This window comes from Heterocephalus glaber, unplaced genomic scaffold, assembly GCF_053883595.1.
Source record: "Heterocephalus glaber isolate CG9 unplaced genomic scaffold, H.glaber_assembly_v1.0 deba00001479, whole genome shotgun sequence".
Taxonomy (NCBI): domain Eukaryota; kingdom Metazoa; phylum Chordata; class Mammalia; order Rodentia; family Bathyergidae; genus Heterocephalus; species Heterocephalus glaber.
Genome location: NW_028258316.1, coordinates 9889231 through 9915371, shown reverse-complemented (window position 1 = coordinate 9915371; position 26141 = coordinate 9889231). Strand labels below are relative to the sequence as shown.

Genomic DNA, 26141 nt, shown 5'->3' with positions numbered 1-26141 from the left:
AAAATTTTCTTTCGTACTGGGGACTGAACCCAGAGCCTTTTCACTGATCTACATCCCTCACCCCTTGTGGTTTTTTTTGGTACCGGGGATCAAATTCAGGTCCTTGCGCTTATGCAGCAGGTGGCGAAACCACTGAGCTAAATCCTCGGCCCTCTCACCCCTTGTTTTGAAACAAGGCTGGACTTGAACTTTTATTTAGATCTTCTGGCGGCTCACTGTTCCAGGGTGCTGGGATTATAGGCATGCACCATCACACCTGGCTCCATCAATTCTGAAAAGAGTGCAAGCAACTATAAACTCAGCTATAAAGCATCATCCATTGGTTATAAAAAGCTAACAGTTTTAGGAAGGAGCCCTAGGAAACTTTGGTTATGTTTAAGAAAAACTCCATTCCTGGGTACTGTCAAACAGCTCTTGCCAGGTAAGGGTGCAGTGAGCCTCCCTCCCTTTTTCTTTAGCATAGAAAGGTTTCCTTACCCCTGCATCCCACATGTGCCCCCTGCTCCTCATCCAAATCAGAATCTAACCTTCCATCTTAGTTATCTTTCTAAAATAAATGACTTATCTAATTAGAAGCTTTTCACAAAAATTAGACTAGTGTAAATAACAAACATTTATTGGTGTCACTTATGGTAGAAAAAAAGTTCCTACACCAGATGTACATGACCCAGTTGTTAAATAGAACATTTCTGAGGTGAACACAAACCCTGACCCAACTTTTTTACCCATTTTTTTTAAGATGGCCAATTTGTCCTCTCCTCCCACCCCAAGACACGTGAGCAACTGCTAATGAAAAGCAGTAAACAGCCACTTGGGCTATAGCATTTTCAACTCCACTCTGAGGTGAAGATTCCAATTACATTCGAGACTTAAGTTCTCTCAATTTTCTCCTAACGAAAGTTCCTGAGTCCAGTATTTACAATATTACAGCGCTTGCAAATCAGTGTCTACAACTCATCTTTTTCTGCTGTATCCTCTTCACCAGTTGGGGGAGGGCCTGCACTTCCATAGAGTTTGCTGATAATTGGCTGAACAATTTCTTCTAATTCCTTCTTCTTTGCTTGGAAGTCTTCAATGTCAGCATCTTGGTGGCTTTCCAGCCATTCAATCTTGTCCTCTACAGCTTTTTCCATGGTCTCCTTATCTTCAGAGGAAAGTTTTCCTCCTAGCTTTTCTTTATCTCCAATCTGATTCTTTAGAGAGTAGGCATAGCTTTCCAACTCATTCCTAGTGTCGATGCGTTCCTTGAGCTTTTTGTCTTCCTCAGCAAACTTCTCAGCATCATTGACCATCCTTTCAATTTCTTCAGGTGTCAGGCGGTTTTGATCATTGGTGATTGTGATCTTATTTTTGTTGCCTGTACCCTTGTCTTCAGCTGTCACCCGAAGAATGCCATTCACATCTATTTCAAAGGTGACTTCAATCTGGGGGACCCCACGAGGAGCAGGAGGAATTCCAGTCAGGTCAAATGTACCCAGGAGGTGATTGTCTTTTGTCAGAGGCCGCTCACCTAGAAGTTAAGAAGAAAACTTTGTTGCCGACAAGAACTGAACATCTAGATCCCACCATTTCTGTTATAGTGGGACAAGGGCACTTGATCAACCTAAAGTGACTCAGTATTGGTCTGCAAGGAGCAATAATTGTGTTCGCTTAATGCAGTGGTGGTGAACCTATGTATGGCTTGTGTGCCGCAGCAGGCTGTTTGTATCACCGAAAGCTCTAAAAGGTTCACCACCACTGTCTTAACTAAGTTTATCTAATGCACTGTAAACCTTCTTCTTGTTCTTGTATTCTAGGAACCAGCTCAGAAGTTATTTTTAATGAGAACAAGTGCTAAATAACCTAGTTAAATACTGACTCTATGAAACTCAACACCAGCCAAATTAAGGACCTCTTCCATCTGAAAAACAGTAGATACTTCTTTCCATAACCCTTTAAATACTGTATATTAAACAAGAAATCATGTTCTTTTAAAGCCCACCACAGTACTGAGAAGTGTAATTACCTTCATAGACCTTGATTGTAACAGTTGGTTGATTATCAGAAGCTGTGGAAAAGATCTGAGACTTCTTGGTGGGGACCACAGTGTTTCTTGGAATCAGTTTGGTCATGACACCTCCCACAGTTTCAATGCCAAGTGTAAGAGGACATACATCCAGCAGTACCAGGTCTCCTGTGAAGGTAAATGAATCAGAGTAAGTTCCAACACAAGCCATAAGACCACCACCAAGTTTCCTCATGAAATAAGTTTGTCTTTTATTTTTCTATTTATTAAAGTTCTGACCATAAACTAGGAGAAATAAATTAACAGTTGCTAAGAATCACAAGACTAACACAGATTCTGTCTTCAATGTTTCTTTACTAGCTATGTGATCCTGTGGTTCACATGCTATTGTTTTCTAAAGCAAAAGCTTATTACTGCCTTCCAGTGAGCCTGAAGCATCATGCAAGATACTGTGAGAAGCCAGGCATGGTGGTACACACCTGTAATCCCAGCACTGGGGAAGTTGAGGCAAGAGGATCCAGGTGAGTTCAGAGCCTACCTGGGTTACATGGTGAGTTCAAGTTCAGCCTTAACTACACATTGAGACCCTGTCTCAAAAAACAACAAAAAAGATGCCATGATAGTGGCCTACCTGTATCTTGATCACCGGAGAGCACACCAGCCTGGACAGCAGCACCATACGCTACAGCCTCATCTGGGTTGATGCCACGGGATGGCTCCTTGCCATTGAAGAATTCTTTAACCAGTTGCTGAATCTTTGGAATTCGAGTGGAGCCACCAACGAGAACAATTTCATCAATATCAGACTTCTTCAAGTCAGAATCCTCCAACACTTTCTGGACAGGCTTCATGGTAGAGCGAAACAGGTCCTAGAATAAGAGACCCAGTTATTGTGATATCTGTTAGCTAGATATTGTCTGAGTCTCTATATGCATTGTCCTGAATTCAGAGAATCTAACTAAATCTCATTAGCAAGGCAAAAATCAAGGAACATACCATGTTTAGTTCTTCAAATTTGGCCCGAGTCAGGGTCTCAGAAAAGTCTTCTCCTTCATAGAAAGACTCAATTTCAATTCTTGCTTGATGTTGAGAAGACAGGGCCCGCTTGGCCTTTTCTACCTCACGTCGGAGTTTCTGCACAGCTCTGTTGTCCTTCCTCACATCTTTGCCAGTCTTCTTTTTGTACAGCTTGATGAAGTGTTCCATAACACGCTGGTCAAAGTCCTCTCCACCCAGATGGGTATCTCCATTAGTGGCCACGACTTCGAAGACACCGTTGTCGATTGTGAGAAGAGACACATCAAAGGTTCCGCCACCCAGGTCAAACACCAGGATGTTCTTCTCCCCCTCCCTCTTATCCAGGCCATAGGCAATAGCAGCTGCTGTCCTGTTAGAATGAAAAGGGGGAGGAAAACATCTTAGTCAAGTTCATATTTCTTCTACTGGGTAAATATGTTGTATCCTTGAATTTTACACTTACGGCTCATTGATGATCCTCATAACATTCAGTCCAGCAATTGTTCCAGCATCTTTGGTTGCTTGCCTTTGAGCATCATTAAAATAGGCAGGTACTGTAACAACTGCATGGGTAACCTAAAAGGATGACAGATGGTAATTATTGTACTGTCACATGCATTAACCTCTAAACAGTCAAACCAGCACTTCAGTATCTAAGCCAGTCTACTAGTAGAGTACCATATATACAATTTCATGAGACTGATGCGCTGCCTCTAGCACTAAGAAAGCACTTTTATACACAATTTTATAGCTGGGAATCACAAGCAGTAACACATGAAAATTGTCTAGCATTTTGTCTGACCTACAGTAAAACACCTAGTGATTAAACCTGAGAAACATGGATGTAGTTCAGATTCAAATTTCCAAAACCGTAAGATTCTAATGACAGGACATAAGTCAACTAAGAAGAATAATAATAACCTTTAAAAAAACACTTAACATTGTTCTAGAAATATTTACCTTCTTTCCCAAATAAGCCTCAGCAGTTTCCTTCATTTTAGTGAGAACCATGGCAGAAATTTCTTCTGGAGCAAATGTCTTGGTTTGTCCACCTCCGATATCAACTTGAATGTATGGTTTAGTTTTCTTTTCAACCACCTATTTTAAAGAACGACTTGGTATAAAACATTTCAGCCACTGAAGCAATGACATTTCAAACTCACCTCCTCCCCCATGGTCTGGCTTATTTTGGTCCCTGGGAGCTGAACATTCACTAACAGTACTTAGGAAGTATACAAATATCTTATGAAGTCAGATCTCTGCAGTTTTAATCCTACACCATGGTGGACAGAATATTTGTGTACCCACTACGCTCTTATATTTTTGTAACATAGTAGTGAAATTATCAAGTAAAATCTTTGTTGTGTCTACTGTATAACTTTTTGAGAGTCTATGTATTTTTCAGCTATTTAATCCTAAATTCCCCCCCACTTCACCCATCCTCTATAATCTGAGGAGGAAAACCCTGTCGGACCTTGAAAGGCAAGAACTTGATGTCTTGTTGCACAGAGGGGTCGTTCCAAGTGCGGCCGATGAGCCGCTTGGCGTCGAAGACCGTGTTCTCGGGGTTAGAGGTGAGCTGATTCTTGGCCGCATCGCCGATCAGCCGCTCCCCTTCGGGGGTGAAGGCTACGTACGACGGCGTGATGCGGTTGCCCTGATCGTTGGCGATGATCTCCACGCGGCCGTTCTTGAACACTCCGACGCTGGCGGAAAAAACCAACAGAAGAGCAATCAGCACTGCGATTCACACGCCGGCCCAGGAGGCCACGCCCCGTCCCACTTCCACAAACCCCACTCACCAAGAGTAGGTGGTCCCCAGGTCGATGCCGACCACAGTGCCCACGTCCTCCTTCTTGTCCTCCTCCTCGGCCCGCGCCGCGCCGAGCAGCAGAAGCACCGCAGCCACCAGACACAGCTTCATTTTGGCGGCGCCGTCGGCCAGTCAGTCAGCAGGAGTCGCAGACAATCCAGCAACAGGCAGCAGCAGAACGAGAGTGGTCACTGATCTGAGAGCGACAGAAGACCGGGGTCAGGAGAGGCCAGACGGCGAAAAAGGCGAAGGTCAGGCCCGGAAAAGCAGGCCGCGGGGCTTACCGCTCACACTGGCTCATACACAACTGAAACTTCCTGTGTTGTCTTCACCGGTGATGAGCCCGCTGTCGCCGCCTCAGCTTATATACCTCCTACCAGCCCCGTCGTGGAGGCCGCCGATTGGCGAAGATGCCTCTCGTTGGAGGCCGCTGATTGGCCCAGGCCACCAACCTGGCCGCCGCGGATTCGAAGCGGCCTCCTCCGCAAGAAACGTCATAGCTACGCCCCCCAGAAAGATTTATTGGCTGCTGGTTGTTCACGACAACCACCAATGAAAAGCAACATCCGCTCCGTTTGCTGTCCCCATTGGTTCAGCAGCTGCCAATCGCCCTTGTGACCTCTCACCCTCAGGCTATTTCCCCCGGTAACCGCTAGGGTCCTGCCCTCAAGCCTGGCCCCCGGGGATCGAATTCGGTCTGGCGGGCTGGTTCCCATAGGGCAGTGGGACAGGAGTCTTACTCTTCTTTACTGATCATCCTCCGCTCCTCTATACCTCATCCCAAAGCAGGAAGCGGCTTTTTCTCCTCCCAGGTTCCATCCCATCCCGAGGAGCCTGGCCTCAGCAAGGATGCTGTGATTGCCTTAGAACACATTTCTCGGCCCTTGGCGGCTACTACTGGTATTAGGGTGTGCAAGTTTCAAGGCTTTTCGTTATTCACTGGCTGCAGCTCTCGAGTCCACTCTGGGCTCTAGCCGCACATTATGGGTCCTCCCAGCCAGTTTGGTCTCCCCTACACTTTTAGCCTCCTTTGTCTTTTTAGCTTCTCTACAGATTGCCCCTCGGTAAGTCCCAGTACTTGCCTGGCCAAGTATTGCCTTCTCGCCCTTAGACCCTCTCATCACTGTGGCAACCCTCTCGAAAATTTCTGCCACTACAACCCTGGGATGAATCATTTCTTTCTAACTTCCCCTGCCCATCATTTTTCTTTGTGCCTCAGGTTATCGTTTGCAAATCCTTATCTATTCTTGATGCCTTTCTATATTCCTGGGAAGGTCTGATGTGCTAAAAGCACTCAACTGACGCAAGTCCTCATGTAATGTTTTGTTCTTGTGTAATACCATGTTGCAAATAATAACAATAATAATAGAGGTTACATTTTAAGTTTACTATGTCCCAAGTTTTGTTCTCTGTGTTCTTCGTAGGTCATTTGGTCCTCGCAGTTCGGTTCTTCGTAGCTATTTCCCATTTTCCAGAAGAAAATATTGAGACCAAAGGTGATTAAATAACTAGCTTAGTCCAGATCTGGTCCGGTGAGTGGACTTAGGTTTGTTATCCAGATTGATTTCTTAGCCAATGCTTTGAGCATTTTTCTTTATGTGTGTGTGTGTGTGTGTGTGTGTGTGTGTGTGTGTACCAGGAATCGAACTCAGGACCTTGCGCTTTCGAGGCAGGAGCGGTGCCACAGAGCTAAATCCCCGGGCCTGAACATTTTTCTTTTAAAAAACTCATTCAAGGGCTGGGGATTTAGCCCAGTGGTTCTGCCGCCTGGCTCGCAATTGCAAGGTCCCGAGTTCGATCCCCGGTACCAAAAGAAAAAAATCCCAACTCATTCATTCCACAAGTATTTTTGAAGGACCTATTATGAAGGCCAAAGCCCTGATACAAAATATCTTGAGATACTTGGATAAGATGCTTGGAACATCATACTCAGGAACTGGTCACTTTAGTATTCCCATTAAATTTATTCTTGAGATTCACAGGTATGATGATACAGATAGGACTAAAACACACAGTTCACTAAGATGTTGAGTCTATGAGTTAGTACTCAAGAATTCTCCTTTTTCCTTTCTGGTCTGCAAAGGTTGTACTAGTGATTCAGAGTTGACTCCATTCTTACCCTAGAGATTACATCATTCATCTCTTCCAACAGGGCTTGTAATACTGTAGCAACATTGACCCTTCTTTTGATTGCATCAGTTTTGTACCAAGATAGCAATCTCCATTTAGCCTTTGTGTTTTTGTGTCATTTCCATTAAAAAACAGGGCCGGGGAATTTAGCTCAGTGGTTTCACTGTCTGCCGCACAAGCGCAAGGACCCGAGTTCGATCTCTGGTCCCCCCCGAAAAAAAACAAAGCTCTGTTTCAGCCTTTCCACTTTTGTAAATTCCATTTCTCTAAGATGCGGAAATGTGATATCTAGCTAACTTCCAAAGAATTGAGTATATCAGTGGTTGTAGTATTTTAAAATCCAAGTATTTTATGTATATTACAGTATATATTGTGGTCCAAAGCATAATCATTTATTGACTGAATAGGAAAGTTTAAAATTAGTTTGCTAGTTAAAGGTCAGTAGTATATCAGTGACAAGTCATCAGTAACTAAATGGAGCTAGGCAGGGTGTTACACACTTGTAATCCCAGCACTCTGGGAGACTGAGGCAGGAGGATTATAAGTCATAACTCAGCTTGGGAAATTTAGTAAAACCCTGTCTCAAAACATTAAAAAATGGGTGGAAATGTGGCCCAGGGCAAAAGCCCTGGGTTGATTCCAGTTACCAAAAACAAAACAAAACAAAACAAAAACCAATGGTCAACACTGCTATTTCTTTTTTTTTTTTTTTTGGTACCGGGGATCGAACTCAGGTCCTTGCACTTATGCAGCAGGCAGTGAAACCACTGAGCTAAATCCCCAGCCCTATTTCTTTTAATTCTTATGAAAGCATTTTTTGGGGTTTTTTGTTTTTTTTTTGGTACCGGGGATCGAACTCGGGACCTTGCACTTGAGAGGCAGGCAGGCGCTGAAACCACTGAGCTAAATCCCTGGCCCTGAAAGCATTTTTTTAATCTCTGTTTTGGAACTAAGGAATCTGAAGCTCCTAGAGACAAAAGGAACTTACATGGAACTTTACATAGCTGAGAAGATAAGAAACGAGAATTTGAGCAGGGAAATTTGATTTTTAACCTCTGTAGTCTAGGTTATCATCTTGAGCTTCAGGTTTATAAGATATGTAGCTGGCAAATATTTTGATAATGGATGATGGGCAAATATAGACTTTTCTGGGGTTTTTTTGTTTGTTTTTGTTTTTGCTTGTTTTCTGAGATAGTCTCACTGTGTAATTTAGGCTGGCTTTGAACTCACTATGTAGTCAGGCCTCAAACTCCTGGCAGTCCTCCTGCCTCAGCCTCCTGAGTGCTGGGATTGCAAGTGTGTGCTGCCACACCTAGCAGCAAATGTAGCCTTTTAAATTTATTATTTATTTATTTATTTTTATGGTACCGGGGGATCAAACTCGGGTCCTTGCGCTTTCGAGGCAGGCGGTGGAACCACTGAGCTAAATCCCCGGCCCCAATGTAGCCTTTTATCCAGTAATTTAACCAGCTCATTTCACTTGTGTTCCTGTGGGTAAGAAAGTAGATTGCAGTTTCCCGTCTGATACCGGAAAGCTAAGCAGGCAGGACAGGTTAGGATTGGATGTCCTGTAGCTCCTAAGTCTTCCTTTCTGAAAGAAAATAATGGAACATAATACAGCAGAAAGAAAAGGGGCCATTTAAAGTCTGATAATTGAAACTCTTCCACAGTTTGCTGGAGAGAACATTAACCTAGAAGATAGGCCATCTGACCTAAGGAAAAGAAAAGCCTCTAAGAACCTCAGTTTCTTCATCTATTTAATATCTGGAATTTTCTTTTCTGTTGTTTGACGTCAGGGATTTCTGACTTGCCTGTTTTACTAGGTTGTTTCAAGTATGAAATGAGATACTGTATGTGAAAATATTCTGAAGGATGTAGAATAGTGGCCATGCTGTAATCATAGAAACACAGTAGTATGAGAAGAAATTTTAAAAGTTCTTCAAATAAGCTACCTCTTTAGAGTCAGTTTTCAAGATTTCTTTCAATGCAAAATAAACAATGATTACTTCAAATTGGACATTTTTTTTTGGTACTGGGGATCGAACTCGGGTCCTTGTGCTTGCTCAGCAGGAGGCGAATCCACTGAGCTAAATCCCCGGCCCTTCTCTGTTGTTTTCTGAGACAGGGTCTTGCTATGTAGTTCAGGCTGGCCTTGAACTCATTATGTAGCCTGGGCTGGCCTCTAACAGCAATCCTTCTGCTTCAGCCTCCCATGTGCAGAGATTACAGGCACATGCCATTGTGCCCAGTTTAGATATTTTTTTCATTCAATGAGTTATAATGTGTTCTATCTTTTCAGTTTTGTTTTTTGAAACAGGGTCTCACTGTATAGTTTAGGCTGACTAAATTCACTATGTAGGTCGGGCATGGTGGCCCAAGCCTGTAATCCCAGCACTCAGGAGGCTAAGGCAGGAGGAATTGCTAGCAGTTTAAAGCGAGGGCCTGGGCTCCATAGTGAGTTCAAGCCCAGTCTAAACTATATAGCAAGACCCTGTCTCAAAACACAAAAACAAAAAAAACTTTTTCTTCTTTTTTTTTTTTTTATGGCGCATTTTAGATATTATAGTGACAACATTCATCACAGGGAATTTGTACCTGTACATGTTATATCTTGCTTCTTTTTTTCCCATTCTCCCCTCCCTTCAGCCCCTCTTCCACTCTTTGCTTACAAAAGCTTTGTTTCCATTTTTCCCTTCTATTTGCTCTTTTTAAATTTGTGTGTACTAAGGATTGAACCCTATCTTCACTTTCTAAAATTTATAAATAGAAAATATTTCCTATCGTACATGGAAAAGCAATAAACAATGCCTTTTCTATTGATCAATTACATATATTTTTCTGTGGAAGGCATTTAGGGGTACACATTGTCAATAAAGTAAAAGAGGAAAGAAAGATCATAAGACATGGAAGCAGAAAACTTGTATTGAGTTCTAGTTCAGTCACTTTCTAGCTCTGTGACTAGCAAGTCAATCTGAGGTTCTAAAAAAGTGATAAAATTCTGTCTCCTCATAAGGCTGTTGTGTATTTATAAAAAAATCTGTAAATCACTTATTTTATTCATAAACTGGTAATTGCCTTAAATTTTTCCACTTAAGTAAAATAAGCTTCTATAAAAGCTCCCTATGTAGAATTTGAAAAATAGTATTTGGTATGTGTCAAATTTCTAAACATTTAAACCAGGAAATATGTATATAGTGTACAATTTGAAGGGTACAAAAATATACAATGTCTCCCTGTTCTCAGCCCTGTTCCCTTACTTTAGTAGAGGTAACCACTTTCTCCTGTAGTCTTCTGTGAACACTTAACTCCTGTAGAGAGTGTGTGTGTGTGTGTGTGTGTGTGTGTGTGTGTGTTTGCCTATATAAAAACTAACATTGGAGCCAAGCCTCATTGGAGCCGAGCTTGGTGGTGCACACCTGTAATCTGAACACTCTGGACACCACAAGATCATTGTGAGTTCGTCTGAGACCAGCCTGGGCTACACAGTGAGTTCAGGGCCAGCCTGAACTACATAGAGAGACCCCTGTCTCAAAACAAAAACAAAAAACAACCCCCCCCCCCCAATGTTAGAGAATGTGGTGTAAGGGGACTGGCAAGGGGAATTAAAAAGAATTAATGTGGGGGTGGGGATTTAGCTCAGTGGTTCTGCCGCCTGCCTTGAAAGCGCAAGGTCCTAAGTTCCATCCCCGGTACCAAAAAAAGAGAAAGAATTAATGTGTTATATACATGTACCATCTTTCCATGATGAATGTAATCATTCTGTACTAAAAACATGTACAAATAAAAGTTTGTTTAAAACTGTCCAAGCATGTTGGCACACCCCTGTTTTCCCAGCACTCTGGGAGGCGGAGGAAAGGAGGACTGCAAGTTCAAGCCCCACCTGATGAATTGAGTGAGACACTGTCTCAAATAAATAATTAAGATTTTAAAAATTTAGAAAATAACTAGTAATGGGATATACTACATACATGGTTCTAGTTTTTTCTTTTTCTTGTCTTTTTAGACAGAGTCTTGCTACTATGTAGACCAGGCTGGCCTCTCCCTATGGTGATCCTCCGGCCTCAGCCTCCCATGTGCTGGGATTACAGGTGTGTGCCAATATGGCCAGCCATGGTTCTGTACCTTTATTCAGTTAACTATAATCTTGGAGATTGTCACAGATCAGTACCTGCAGAACTGCCACATATAGATGTTAATAGTAACTATCTTTAATTGAATATGTATTATGTGATGGATGTTTTGAAAATTTTAACCCTTTTTATTATAAATTATAATGTCACTACAGAAAAATACATAAAATAAAATGTACAGTTGGGTGATTACTTATAAAATGAATTTTCAGGTATTCAGGATCTAGGCCAAGAAATAGAACATTTTCAGCATGCTAGAACTCACCATTTTTATCCTGGGCTGATCACAATCCTTTCTCCCTTCTTTATTAACAGCCCTTACAAAGTTAACCCTAAATATACTTCTTCAAACATAGTTTATAGGGCTGGGGATTTAGCTCAGTGGTTCTGCTGCCTGCCCTGCAAACACAAGGACCTGAGTTCGATTCCCAGTACCAAAAAAACCCCCAAACAAACAAAAAAAGTTGAGCTAAATCCCCAGCAAGGAGAGATTTTTTTTCCCCTTTTTTTGATACTGGATCGAACTCAGGTCCTTCTGCTTGCAAGGCAGGAGGCATAGTTTTGCTTTTTTTGTTTGTTTCCCTTCAAGATATATTTTATGAATTTTTTTTTCTTGGTACACTCATTGTAAGGTAGTTTTACCTATTTTTTTTTTGGTACTGGGGATCGAATTTGGGTCCTTGTGCTTGCGCAGCAGGCGGCAAAACCACTGAGCTAAATCCCCGGCCCCAGTTTTACCTATTTTTAAACATGAGTTAAATGAAATCAGACTATATATTCTTTATCCTTGTTATAGGTAGTTCTAATTCATTTTCATTTATAACATTCAAATATATGAATATATCACAATTTATGTAGCATTTAGATTTTGGTTATTGTGAACAATGATGCTATGAATATTCTTCTATGTGTGTGTTGGTACACACATGCACAAACTTTTCTTTTTCTCTTTGCAATACTGGGGATTGAATCCAGGAAGTGTTGTACCACTGAGATACAACCTCAGCCCCACCACCCCACCCCTGTACTGGAGAACAACGTTTTTTTATTTTGAGCCATCAAGCCCAGCTTTTTTCTTTCTTTTTTTTGTGATACTGGGGATGAAATGCAAGTTTCACATATTCTAGGTAAATGTTCTATTACTGAGTTTATATCCCTAGCCCTGTTTTTTTTAGTATTAGGGATTGAGCCTTTGCACTGAGCTACATCCCTAGTCACTTTGATTGATTGATTGATTGATTGAGACAAGGTCCCAGTAAGTTGCTAAATTACTTAGGGTCTTGAGCTTCAACTTGGTGATTCTCCTGCCTCAGCCTCCCAAATAGCTAGGATTAGAGTATGCCATCACACCCAGCACATGCATGAATTTCTTTTTTTTCCAGTACTGGGGATCAATCTCAGGACCTTTTGCTTGCCAGGCAGGCGTGGTGCCACTGAGCCACATCCACAGCCCCTATATGCATGAATTTCTATAGAATATTTGACAAAAATTAGACTTTGTAGCTAAAAAGGGTTAAGTATTTTTCAGTTTAATCACTTACGGTGAATTGCTTTCCAAAATGGTTGAACACGTGTATTCTCACCAGAAATCTGTGACATTCTTCAGTGTTCCTTACAATATCAACATGATATGAATGATTTATGTGACAATCTTGTGCATGTGCACTGGCATCTCATTCCGGTAATTTTCATTTCCTTAATCACCAATTAGACTGTATATCTTTTACATATTTTATTTGGATTATTTGGATTTCTCCTGAAATCACTGGTTTTTCTATTAAGTTTACATCTGTGGCAAGTTATCTTTTCCAGTTCTGTAGTATGTATGTTTATCCAGCTCATCACTTTCACACTGAAATTTCTTTTGGTACCAGGAATCTAACTTAGGGCCTCATGCTTATCAGGCAGGCGCTGTGCAGCTGAACTATATCCTCAGCCCTTTTTTTTGAGACAAGGTCTTGCTAAATCACTAAAAGGCCTAAACTAGTCTTCAACTTTTTTTTTTTTTTTTTTTGGTACCAGGGATTGAACTTGGGTCCTTGCGCTTGCAGGGCAGGGGGCAGCACCACTGAGCTAAATCCCCGGCCTTCAACTTGTGATCCTTCTGCTTCAGCCTCCCAGAGTGCTGGGATTATAGACATGCACCACTACACCTTCTCCCTTGGGGGTATTTTCTAGAAACCTTTTATTTTGAAATCATTATAGATTAAAAAGTTGTAAAAATAGAACAGGGTGGGCCGGAGATTTAGCTCAGTGGTTCTGCTACCTGCCTCACAAGCGTAAGGACCTGAGTTCGATCCCTGGTACCAAAAAAAAAAAGAACAGTTTCATTATTTCCTTGCCCAAGCTTCCTTCAATGAAAAAGCTTAAAACTTATGTTGGTGTATTGCTTTTTTTTGGTATCAGGGTGGAACATGGGAATCCACTTGTGAGGCAGGCTGCGGAACCACTGAGCTAAATCCCTGGCCTGGTATATTGCTTTTAACTAGATCCCATATTTGGTATTCACTTTTAATATATTTATTTATTTATTTATTTTTGTCATACTGAAGCTTGAACCCAAGGCCGTTACACTAAGCTACATCCCTAGCCCTTTTTTATTTTTTATTTTGAGACAGAGTCTCATTAAGCCATTAAATTGCTCAGGTTGGGCTCAAATTTTCCATCCTCCTGTCTCAGCCTCCCAGAGTTCTGGGGTTAAATGGGCCAACAAGCCCAGTTTCACCATTGTTATACCTTACGTGTGTGTGTGTGTGTGTGTGTGTGTGTGTGATTCTATACAACTTCATCTCCACCAGTGCTGGGAGTTGAACGCAGCAGTAAGCTACAGGCCCAGAGCTTTTTTTTTTTTGGTACTGGGGATCCAACTCAGGACCTTGTGCTTGCAAGGCAGGCGTGGTGCCACTAAACTAAATCCCCAGCCCCTGAGCATTTTTAGTTTATTTTGAGATAGAAAGGGTCTAGATAAATTGTTCAGGGTGGGCCCAAATTTGGGATCCTCCTACCTCAGCCTCCCTGTGTGTTGGGATTACAAGTCTACAACACCAAAACAGTTTATTTTTGTTTTTTCTTCTTGTTGTTTTGAGACAGGGTCTTACTCTACTGGCCAAGATGAACTCACTATGTAGACCAGGCTGTCCTGGAACTCTTAACAATCCTCCTGCCAGGCTGAGATTACAGGTGTGGGCCATAAAGCCCAGCTGTAAAGTTTATTTTAACAAGAAATGTGAACTGGGAGCAGTGGCCTGTAATCCCAGCACTCAGGAGGCTGAGGCAGGAGGATCACTGTGAGTTCAAGTCCAGCCTGAGCTACAGAGCAAGAAGACCCTGTCTCAAAAAACAAAAAAAAGGGGGGTGGGGACTGGGATGTAGCTTAGTGATGCTGTGCCTGCCTGGCAAGCACAAGATCCTGAGTTTGATTTCCAATACAAAAAAAAATCATTAAAATTTAAAAATAAATAAAAGAACCTTTACAAAGTCTTAAATTTCTGATTTCTATATTTTAGTATTTTTCAAAATTTTTCATGTGTTTTATCAGAAATAACTTCCATTTTGAAATGGCAAAATATATCAGTATGATGAAATTATACAGATGTTAATACTATTAATTTCTATGTTTTTCAACAAGTAAATTAAGTACCATATTTCCCTGAAAATAAGACTGGGTCTTATGTTAATTTTTGCTCCAAAAGATACAATACAGCTTATTTTTAGGGGATGTCTTATTTTTTCATGTACAACCACCTCCATTTATTCATGTACAAAAATCTACATTTATTCAAGTATGGCAGAGAGGCCTGCAGTAAGTCTCTAGTCCCCACCTGCCCAGTGTGTGACGCAGGCCTGAGAAAAAAAATACACTAAGAGACAGAACTGAGAGAGAAAGTGGGGTGCTATGACGACCAATGCTGGTGCATCTGACAAGGGTGCTAGATAGTCCCAGGCACTGACTTTTATTGGCAATTGACTGGGGTGGGGGCAATGTGTGGTTTCTATGGAAATTAATGTAAACAAGGCTCATAAAGGACAAGACAAAGCATTCTCAAATTAGGAACAAATAGACAAAATATATGATTGTTTTTAGAACATTGTCCTTCTAGTCTGAAGGTTTTAGTTGTGGGAATGGAACCTGGGTGTGAGTTACTCTGACCTTGGCACATAGGCTTCGGCTGGACTCACTTCTATAAAGCCAATTGTGGGGTTAACTCTTCACAGCCTGCTTTGGGCATAATCAACAGTACAGTCCTCTGCACAAGTACGGTCCTGTCGTCTTCTTCAGGAACATCATCATGACTCTCCAAGCCCTTTACTTGGCCTGAATTGCTTGCGACTCCATTTCACCCAGAACCATTGGCCCCAGTCTCTCAGGCCCAGCAACAGAGCTCTCCTTAAATGAGTGCTTCTGGCCCACACTGCCTGCTCTGGTGCACAGGAACACAACTGTCAGCGATTTTATCCCAGGAATTCTGCACCCGAGTCACGACCTCTTGCAGGCCAGGCTTCACAAAGTTTCCATTTAATCAAGTGTTAACTGAAGACTCATGAGACAGGAGTGGCAACAAAAATTACAGTTAAAGCTGGGCATCATGGCACACACGTGTAATCCCAGCGCTTGAAAGGCCGAGGCAGGAGGATCACCATGCATTTGAGGCCAGCCCGGGCTACACAGTGAGTTCAAAGCCACCCTAAACTACATGGCAAGACCCTGTGTCAACAAAAACAAAAATAAAAACATGACAGTTAAAAATGATGATTCAGCCGGGTGTGATGGTGTAGCCTGTAATCCTAGTATTTATGATGCTGAGGCAGGAGGAGCGCCAAGAGTTTGAGGCCAGCCTGGGCTATATAGTGAGTTCTAGGCCAGCCTGAACTACACAGCAAGACCCTGTCTCAAAAAAAAAAAAAAAAAATTCACACAAAAGTGATGAAAATTGGTGGTACCAAAGCTCAGAAAACATATCTTTATTTCACACAAGTGCATTAAGTATGTCTGTTACAACACATGGGGTGTTGTAATTATGCAGATTCATATTAAACATAATTATACCCACTTGTTACCAAAGTATGCACGTTATTTCTGTGTCGTGTCTATACTCTGGCCATTTAGCAATGTCTTTTTTTCCCCCTTGCACTTTGCTTTTTTTTTTTTTATTCAACAGTATGTTTTAGAGACCTTCCATAACAATATAGAATTTATTTTTTCGGTACCGGGGATCGAACTCGGGACCTTGCGCTTTCAAGGCAGGTGTCAGAACCACCGAGCTAAATCCCTGGCCCTAGAATTTATTTTCTTTCACAGCCGCATGGTATACCGTTTGTTCTACTAACCAGGTATAGTTTATTTAATCAGATAGAGAGCAGGGACCGGATGAAAGCAGTTAAAGTACAGTAGTATGGAGAGGATCTGACCATTTGATGCACCTCTGTTACTGCCCACTTGGGTTCATATGTGCAAGTTCCTTTGCCCGTCACTCACCACATCAGTGCCGGGGTATATATCGAGCTCGTGGTCTCACCACATGGAGGAATCAAGTCACGAGCCACAGAGAGGAAGTTAAGAGTTTTTCTTGATAAGAACAGCTCCTGGATTTCCAGAAGGGGTCCTGAGTGGGGGGCCACATGGGTTCTCAATCCAGAGCTACTTATAGATGAACAGGACACAGGAATTGCTCAGTTGTTTAGTGGTCACCTGTCACAGGTGGCTCTGTGGACTTAAAATGTCCAATTGGAACTCAGCCTCTCTAACCCAGTCAGTCCCTCAGGGAATTTGTACCTCTACATGATATATTTTGCTTCTTTTTTCCCATTCTCCTCCCTCCCTTCAACCCCTTTCCCTCATTTTTATCTTTGATAATTTTATCCCATTCCCCGCTCAAGTCCCCTCCCCTATGTACATAAGCTTTGTTTCCATTTTTTCCTTCTATTCTTTTTTCTCTTGTCGCTTTATTCCTGCCCCCGCCCTGTTCCTCTTTTCATTTGAACATTTTCTTCCCATTTCCCAATATCTTTTTTCTTTTTTTGGTACTGGGGATCAAACTTGGGACCTTGTGCTTGTGAGGCAGGCGACAGAACCACTGAGCTAAATCCCCGGCCCTTCCAATATCTTTTATATATTTTGATCCTTATTTATATTTTCAGTTTCTCGGACCAGAGAAACAATGTAGTATTTAAATGTGTGTCTGATTTATTTCATTTAAGAGTATGGTCTCAACGTGCATCCTTTAGCTAGAAATGTCTCAGGTTTAATCTTTTTTGGTACTGGGAATCAAACTCGGGACCTTGTGCTTGCCAGGCAGGCACGGTGCCACTAAGCTACATCCTGGGCCCAAGTTTATCTTTCTTAATGGCAGAGTAGTTTTCCACTATATAAAAAAGCCACATCTTTATCCATTCATTGGGTGATGGGCATTTGGACTTTCCAAGATTTAGCTATTACAAATTGTGCCACTATAAACATGGGTGTGCATGTATTACTGTGGTATGATGCTTTTAATTCTTTTGGGAAGATAACAAGGAGGGGAATAGCTGGGTCAAATGGAACCTCTAGTTTTAGTTTTTTTGTTCTTTTGGTTTTTTTTGGTACCGGGGATCAAACTCAGGTCCTTGCGCTTTCGAGGCAGGCGACAGAACCACTGGGCTAAATCCCCGGCCCTCTAGTTTTAGTTTTTTGAGGAATTTCCACACTGATTTCCATAGTGGCTGCATCAGTCTACACTCCCACCAATAGTTGGCCCTGTTTTTCTTTCTTGTATGGTTTGCTCTCTCTTAACTGTCATCTTTTCCTTAGTATAGATGCATAATCTCTTAAAATATGACTCTCCCCAGTGGCATATTCATAAGTAGGATGTCTTGAAACATGGAGTCCAAATTCAAGACTGAGGATATGGACTACATGATCTCTGAGATCACATCACTACAAAACAAACACACTGGGGCTGGGGGGTAGCTCCATGGCAGAGTCCTTACTGAGTATGTATAAAATCCTGGGTTCCATTCCCCCCAGCACTCAGGAAAATGCAAGTAAAAAACAAATATTTATTTTTAGGTAGCATGTCAGGTTCCAGGGAGACAACGGGAAATAAGATTGGGCTCTCTGCTGGGCATGTGGTGAATGCCTTTAATCCTAGCTACTTAGGATGATGAGGCAGAAGAATCGCAAGTTCAAGGTTAGCCTGGACAGTTTATCGAGATCCTATTTCAAAATAAAGGTTAAAAAAAGGGGTCTGGGGATGTAGCTTAGCACTCTATTTTCATTTTTCAGTCCTGCAAAAAACATTACTGTAACAGGGTCTAGGGGCACAACAGGGTTTTCTGCCCTCAGGAAGTACTATTATTAATTTTGAGCACATTTTCACCTGGGGTTACTTGGCCATGTGTAAATGTGGTTCATGGAACATCTCCATAGTCTTTAGGAATCACTGCTGTGATCCATAGTTCTCATAGGAGGATTATATCCCTTGAGTGTGCTAAATGGGAATATCAAAAACTTTATCTAAATTCTTCATTTGTAGGTGACAAAATAGGGTTCAGAATAATTCAATGGGCCAGGCACGGTGACACATGCCTGTAATCGCAGCATACAGGAGGCTGAGGCAGAGGATTACAGTGAGTTTGAGGTCAGCCTGGGATGGATAGGGAGTTCAAGGCCAGCCTGAACTACATGGTGAGACCTGTCCCCCCAAAACAACAAAACAAAATTACAAAAAAACCAAAAACAAAGAAATAAAACAAAACAACCCACAATAAACCAAACCCAGAACAATTCAATGACCATTTCTGTTTTCTTCACTTAGCAGGTATAATGTAGTTTCTTCAAGACCTTTAAGATCCTTCTGCAGGTTCCACAGGCTTTCCCTCCTCTTTCTGGCCTGAGACCTCAGCCCTTCTACAACACTCAGTGTCCTGAGCCTGCTATGAACACATTTATTGTGATGGGTCTGGGTCTTCCTCAGCCATCCACAGATACTATCTCCTGTCTTGACATCCAGCTAAGTGTCACCTGCAGTCATGGTTCCTCAACTTGAGGAGGCCTCTTTCTTTGCAAATCTCCTACCACCTTGGAGTTACATAGTTAATAAACTATGCAGTCATTCATCTGTGGGAGTTGCTTTCCACTTTAGATTGTAAACTGTATCCCCGTTGCCTTTTCATTTCCCTGCTTTGCACAGTGTAACAGAGCTGATAAATCTTTGATGGAACTGCTTTCTTGACTCAGTTGAATGGCAACATGATCACAACTATAATTCTGGCCAGCAACCAGAAAATGCTATTGTAGTAATAAAATGAGGAATGCTGGGTGGTGGAGTCACCTGCCTGTCATCACAGGCAGGGGATGCTGCCCTGGGGAGGCTGAAGCAGGAGGATTGCCACAAGGTTGAGGCCAGGGTGAGCTGCATAGTGAGACTACATAGCAAGACCCTGTCTCAAAAAATTCAAAATAAATAAATAAATGAAAATAAAATGAAACAATAAATATGAAGCAGATAAAGACAAATTTTAAAGGGGGTACATCAAGGAGGGTAACTAGATAGACAATAGTTTGGGAGCTGATTCATCTTTGAAATAGTTGGGAAAGTGACTTTTTATTACTTTTTCCCAGTGTTTGAAGATACAATTACTGTCTTCAATTTATTTAAATTTTTATTTTTTGAGACATGGTCTGACTATGCTGTCCTGGAATTATGTAGCTGGTCTTGAATTTGCGATAACCCTGCCTCAGTCCTGTAGGGCTCTGTTTTCAGTTTTTCAAAAGGCCTTCAAGTGGAAAACATTCTGTGTTGTGTGGGGTGGCGTAAGGCATAACTACTAGCAGTGTAAAGGGAAGCAGATTTCAGATCAGCAGGAGGCAGAACTTACTTTCTATCTTTCTTTTTTTTTTTTTGGTACCGGGGATTGAACTTGGAACCTTGAGCTTATGAGGCAGGCGGTGGAAACACTGAGCTAAATCCCCGGCCCACGGAGGCAGAACTTTCTTAAGTTTGGAGTTAAGTGGAGCAGACTGCACTACTTAAAACGTAGTGAGTTCCCTGAAATTTGAACTGTTGAAATCGAAGACCACCTGGCTAAAAGTACAAATGGGAGTTCCTGCCTGGACAGGAGCTCCACATAAGTCCTTTGGGGGTGTTCCACTGTTCAACTCGGCTAATTTGACCTCTAAATATATCTGAATTATTTTGTTAGTTGTCAGTTGACTTAAACAACGGTACGGTTGGGCCAGGGATTTAGCTCAGTGGTTCCGGCGCCTGCCTCGCAAGCGCAAGCTCCCGAGTTCGATCCCCCGTACCAAAAAAAAAAAAAAAAAAAAAAAAGCTGTGAACAACGGTACGGTCAAATTTACAATAAGCAAAATTTCATAAAATGAGAAGTGAGAAACTAGGTTTGATAGTGAAAAGACAGATACCACCCAAACCAATTAAACACACTTTTTTTTTGTACCGGGGATCGAACTCAGGACCTTGCGCTTGTGAGGCAGGCGAGGCGCCACTGAGCAAAATCTCTGGCTCTTAAATACATTTTTTTTTTTTAAAAGCCAGGGTCTTGCTGTGTCATCCAGGCTGGCCTCGAACTTGCAGTGATCCACGTGCCCTGGCCTCCCGAGTCCTGGGATTACAGGCGTGCGCCAGTTCACGTCGCAGAGTATTTAAATGCCCTTTTTAATTGAAAGGAAGGGAGGGATGAGACACAGAGAGAGAGAGAGAGAGAGAGAGAGAGAGAGAGAGAGAGAGAGAGAGAGAGAGAGAGAGAGAGAGCGCGAGCGAGAGAGAACAATTTCTTGGGGTACAGAGCGTGTAAATTTTCACCTTCCACGTACTTGTTTAGGCGGATTTTCCTGTGCAGCAATCCCATTCTCGTAAGCGAAGGCCCGTACCGTTTGCGATGGGTCCTCGCCGAGCGGGACCGGACCCTGAAGCACACCGCCAACCGCACCCGGACCGGAAGCCAAGGTGACTGCTGCTTCCGAACCACGTCTCCCAGGGGTCCCCGCGGCGCCGCGCAAGCGCGCTGGCCTGGCGGCCGTGCCGCCGCAAGACACAGCAAAGCCGACCAGCGAGCGGCGACGGCGGTGGCAGTTAGCGGCGAGGGCGACGGCTCCGAGGCCGACTTGCTCTCCGACTGGGACCTCGGTGCCTTCTTCCGCATGCGCCCGTCGGTGAGTGCGCGTCCCGGGCCAGCACTCCGGCTTGTGCCTGGCAGCCCGGGCTCTCCGGCCTAGGGCCGCAGCCTGTGCCTGACGGCCAGGCGCCGGTGCCGCTGACCCCAGGGAGGCCCTTCTTCCCTCCGTGTCGCGCGCGGCGGCGGGGACAAGCGGCCAGGCCGGGGTAGGGGCGGAGACGAGGCAGCGCCAGGGTCGGGGCGGATGAGGAGGGACGCATGGGGGATGGGGCGGGAAGGAACCGAGGACGGCGGGTGGTTCCGTGGGGCCAGGGGGCCCCGGGCGTGACCCGGGCAGTCGGGAACCGAGCTCAGCGGCGAGCAGCTGAGGGGGCGTCTTCCCCTGCCCAGTGACTGTCAGGGTGCGGGGAGCCGGGACAGGCTGGGCGCGCGGGCCTGGGGCATTCAGTCCACTGTCCACGCACACACTTTACCTCGTTGGGGCAGGTTGGGAAACGAGAGGCTGTCGGTTGTTTCTAGCGCTCTTCCTTCAACTTCACCTTTTATTGATAGAATGCTAGTGGATGCTGGCTAGGCAAACCTCAGAAATAAACAGGATTCTATGCATAAATCTGCATAAGAACAGGGAAGCAGGGTGATTTGTTCAGATGAGAGCTACCTCGAAGGAGGAATCGATGCTTTTTAAAATTTGTGACCTGCCGGGCGTGGCGGCACATGCCTGTCCTCCCAACACTGAGGAGATTGAGACAGAGGGATCCCCGCGACTTCCAGGTCAGTCTTGGGTTCATAGCGAAACCCTGTCTCAGGGCTCCCCCCACCCCAAATAAATAAAATCAAATTTGTGACATACCAGTTTGAACAGGGCTTGGAACTGGAGAGCTTTAAGGCTGGGGTTCACCAGTGGATAGAATGTGAATACAATTCAAGGGACTCTTTAAAATGGAGGTAAAACTACTAATTGAGATTTATTATGAAAATAGGCCACAAACCACAGTAGTATTAGCAATATCTGTGACTGTCGCCAATAAAAATTACATACTTCTTGATCATGTTTAAGTTAATGAAGATATCTAAGATTATCATTTATGTTTGATTTCTTTGAATTTGTAGTATTGCTAGAGCCGCTGTCAGATCTTGTTAAATATGATAAAGCTGTAGCATATATTACCGTATCAGTTTTTTGTTTTGCTAATATTCTACTATAAGAGATTTTCATTGTAGTCACATCTATCATGCTTTATTTATTTATTTATTTATTTTTGGTACAGGGGATTGAACTCGGATCCTTGCCCTTGTGCAACAGGGGCCAAAACCACTGAGCTAAATCCCTGGCCCTATCAATGCTTTTATTTTTTATTTTACTTTTTTTTTTTTGGTACCGGGAATCAAACTCGGGAGCTTGCTCTTGTGAGGCACGTGGCAGAACCACTGAGCTAAATCCCCGGCTCTTATTTTACTTTTTGCTGGCCTTGAAAAGCTCACTACACAGGCTAGCCTTGAAGTTAGAATGCTCCTGCCTTAGCCTCCCTAGTGCTGAGATAAGAGGTATGTGCCAACACAGCTGGCTATATCATGCTTTTTTTCTCCCCATTTTCCCTTTTTTAATTGGTTATACAGATTACTGGGTTTCATCTCGGCAGATTTGTGCATGCACATAATATACTTCGATCATTTTCATCTCTCCCCATTACCCCTTCTCCATTTCACATTTCACATTTTTGAGGGGGTTTCAAGTGTGTATAATATAATTTGCTGATGTCCATCCCTCTATTGCCTGCCTTTACATCTCTCCCCCTCCCTCTTATTCTCTGCCTCTTTATCATTTAAAATTTTTTTATTAGTACATGTTTGTACTACATGGATTTTATAGTCATCTTGAGGAATTGGTACATGTACAAATATTACACTTTTAAAAGCAATCCCAGAAGGAGCATAGGCTTCCCCAGACTGCCAAAGAGGACCATGACACAAAATGATTAAAAACTACTGAAAAAGAAAAATAAGGTTTTGTAAGATTTTTTTTTTTTTTCTCCATACCGGTGATCAAACTCAGTGCCTTGCACTTACCAGGCAGGAGCAGTGTCACTAAGCTAAATCCCTCACCTCGTTTTTTTAAAATTTTTTTGATCTCATCTATGAGTGCCTAGGAGAATGTTTGCATTGTTAGGTAAGAAAGAAGACAAGGCAAACAAGATGACAATGTAGATGAAAAAAATTTTACAGCTAGGTGTGGTGTTGCATACTTAAAATCTCAGCACTGTGTGAGCCTGAGTCAGGACGATGGAAAAGTTCCAGCTCAGCGTGGGCAACTTTGTGAGACCCTGTCTAAAATAAACAAGAACTGGGAATGTAAATTAGCGAGAAGGCCCTGGATTCAAGCCCTAGTCTCACAGGGAAATATTTTTGGGGGGGGCTTTTTTTTAAAAAACAAGGCCTTTACACTAAGTGATATTACTGTATTTTAAAACAAAATCTTGCTAAGTTGCCCAGGGTGGGCTTGAATTCGCAATCCTCCTGCCTCAGCCTCCCAGAGTGCTGGTATTATAGGTGTGCACCACCATCCCTACCTTTTTTTTCCCTACTTTTAAGGAAAAAAAAATAAAGTAATTTTATAATCAAGAAGATAAAGGGCCGGGGATTTAGCTCAGTGGTTCCACCGCCTGCCTTGCAAGTGGAAGGACCCGAGTTCGATCCCCGGTACCAAAAGAAAAAAAAGAAGATAAAAGATTTGGTTGAGATCAGAATATTTTTTAAAAATTATGCCAGAGTGTTAGTTTTGTTTTGTATTTTGGTACTGGGGATTGAACTCAGGACCTTGTGCTTGTGAGGCAGGCGGTGGAACCACTGAGCTAAATCCCTGGCCCTTACAATTTTTGTTTGTTTGTTTGTTTTGGTATGGGGGATGGAACTCAGGACCTTGCGCCTGTAAGGCAGGTAGCTAGTTTTGAAAGCTAGAATAGACCACAGATGTTTCTTTCAGGGTATTGGAGAAAAAACAACATAATCTGAGGAAGAAGGGAAGTTAATATTTTAGTCCCTTTGCATTTTTTTTTTTTTTTTGAGACAGGATCTCGCTATATAGTTCAGGCCAGCGTAGAACTCAGTATGAAGGCCAACGATGTAGCTCAGCAGACTGGGCCTGCCTGCCAAGTGCAAGGTCCTGAGTTCAATTCCTGGTACCAAAAACAAAACAAAACAAAACAAAACTAACCTTACTATGTATCCCAGAGTAGCTTCGAACTCAAAGCCTCCTGGTGTTGGGATTACAGGCACGTACCACCACTTCCAGCTGCCCCTTAGATTTGTGTCTTGAGGCACTGCATTAGTTGCAAGGGATCGAAGCCCTCCAAGCTCTTGGGTAAGCCTTGAAAGGAAATTTGAGACTTTGCCAATTTAGGGTTTGCTGACTTGCATGAAGGTGGTGTGGCTTTTAGGAGGAGGATATCCTAATTTTTCTATCTCTCAAATGAAAAATAGCCAAATCTCTATTCAAATATATATTCTGGTTGCTGTCATCCTTTTCATATATAATGTGAAGTAAACGTACAGATTATAGAGTTGGAAAGCTAGTAAGTCATTTTCTTTTTTTCTTTTTTTTTTTGTTTGGTACCAGGGGTCGAACTTGGGTCCTTGTGCTTGCAAGGCAGTCGGCGGAACCACTGAGCTAAATCCCCAGCCCCTATATAGTAAGTCATTTTCTTAAAATTCTGTTTCAGATATTTGGAGTTCTGCTTCATTTTGGCTTTAGTCCTTTCACAAATCACTCAACATTTTTTTGGTTTGAAACTTGTACTTGTTTGTGAAGCACCTGTCAACACCTTGTGTGAGATTTTTCCTCCTTCTTAAAATAATAAAACAGCCATTGCAGCACACTTTTTCAGGAAAAAAGATGGCGGGAATATGACGAGGTGAAGAAAACTATTGTATGAAACTTGATAGACAATGAAATGATTTATGCTGAATTGAATATACTTTTTGTTTTTTGGTACCGGGGATCAAACTCAGGTCCTTGTGCTTGAGCAGCAGGCGGCGAAACCACTGACCTAAATCCCTGGCCCAGTTGAATATACATTTATAAATTACTGCCAGGGAGAAGTCTCTTCCCTGTCATTTTCTGTGCCCTCACAGTGCTGCCTTTGTCATTCCTTGTCCCCTTGCCTTTTATTTTCTTTATTGCATGTATCTGTCTGGTGTTACACATTTGTCTATTTATTATTTTTGTCTTTTTCTTTCCTGTGTGTCAGCTCTATGATAGTAGGGACTTTATCTTTACTGATGTACCAGAATAAGAACTGACACCTAATAGATGATCAATAAATGTTTGCTGAGTAAATGAGTTAGTTTATAGGATCTAGATTTTGTATTTTTAATAACAAAGCGCATCTGGTTTTTAAATCTTGCAAATTGTATTATATATACTGAGTTGAACTGGATCTTTTTCATCTTGTACTTTTTAAAAATTTGAGAATTATTTCCCAAATACTGTGTAGTACTTCCGTGAGCATCAGATTTCATTTGGGCACTATTCTTTTTTTTTTTTCCTTTTTTTTTTAGTACTGGGGATCGAACTCGGGACCTTGCGCTTGCAAGGCAGGTGGTGAAACCACTGAGCTAAATCCCCGGCCCTGGGCACTATTCTTAATACATGCTACTATATAGGCTTTAGTTACTCCCCCCCGCAACCTTGCATCAAACTCAGGACTTTGTGCTTGTGAGGCAGGCGGCAGAACCACTGAGCTAAATCCCTGGCCCAAACATACATATATATATATATTTTTTTGGGGGGGGGTGGGGGGCTGCCGGGGATTGAACTCGGGACCTTGCACTTGCGAGGCAGGCGCCAGAACCACTGATTTCTCACACACCAACTGCTGGGTCTTTAGACAAGGCATTGTGGGCTAATAGGCAGACTCAGGCTTTTAATATGAAAAAC

At 42.6% G+C, this 26141-nt stretch overlaps 2 protein-coding genes across 19 annotated transcripts in view; one reads left to right on the top strand and one right to left on the bottom strand.

The window, feature by feature from the left end:
* Positions 1-600: 600 nt before the first annotated feature.
* Positions 601-21049, bottom strand: Hspa5 (heat shock protein family A (Hsp70) member 5). 2 transcript variants are annotated; one of them, XM_087183218.1, is made up of 9 exons: positions 20907-21049; positions 4825-5031; positions 4497-4728; positions 3983-4120; positions 3486-3598; positions 3002-3392; positions 2637-2874; positions 2006-2173; positions 601-1510 (listed from the first exon to the last, which is right to left on the bottom strand). In XM_087183218.1, exons 2-9 carry the CDS (start codon positions 4944-4946, stop codon positions 948-950), a joined length of 1965 nt encoding a protein of 654 aa, XP_087039344.1. In that variant the 5' UTR covers positions 4947-5031; positions 20907-21049; the 3' UTR covers positions 601-947. The 2 variants fall into 2 exon arrangements, with proteins under 2 accessions (XP_087039344.1, XP_004849435.1); XM_004849378.3 differs by lacking the exon at positions 20907-21049 and adding an exon at positions 5120-5290.
* Positions 21047-26141, top strand: part of Gapvd1 (GTPase activating protein and VPS9 domains 1) — a 90262-nt gene continuing 85167 nt past the window's right edge. For 8 of the 17 annotated variants that reach the window (XM_087183215.1, XM_021262072.2, XM_087183214.1 and 5 more), the window contains exon 1: positions 21098-21245. In XM_087183215.1, coding sequence (XP_087039341.1) covers positions 21234-21245 — 12 coding nt within the window. In that variant the 5' untranslated portion in view covers positions 21098-21233. Of the gene's footprint in view, positions 21246-24821; positions 24895-26141 lie in introns of all 17 variants that reach the window. The other 9 variants (XM_087183217.1, XM_087183213.1, XM_087183210.1 and 6 more) reach the window with 4 other exon arrangements.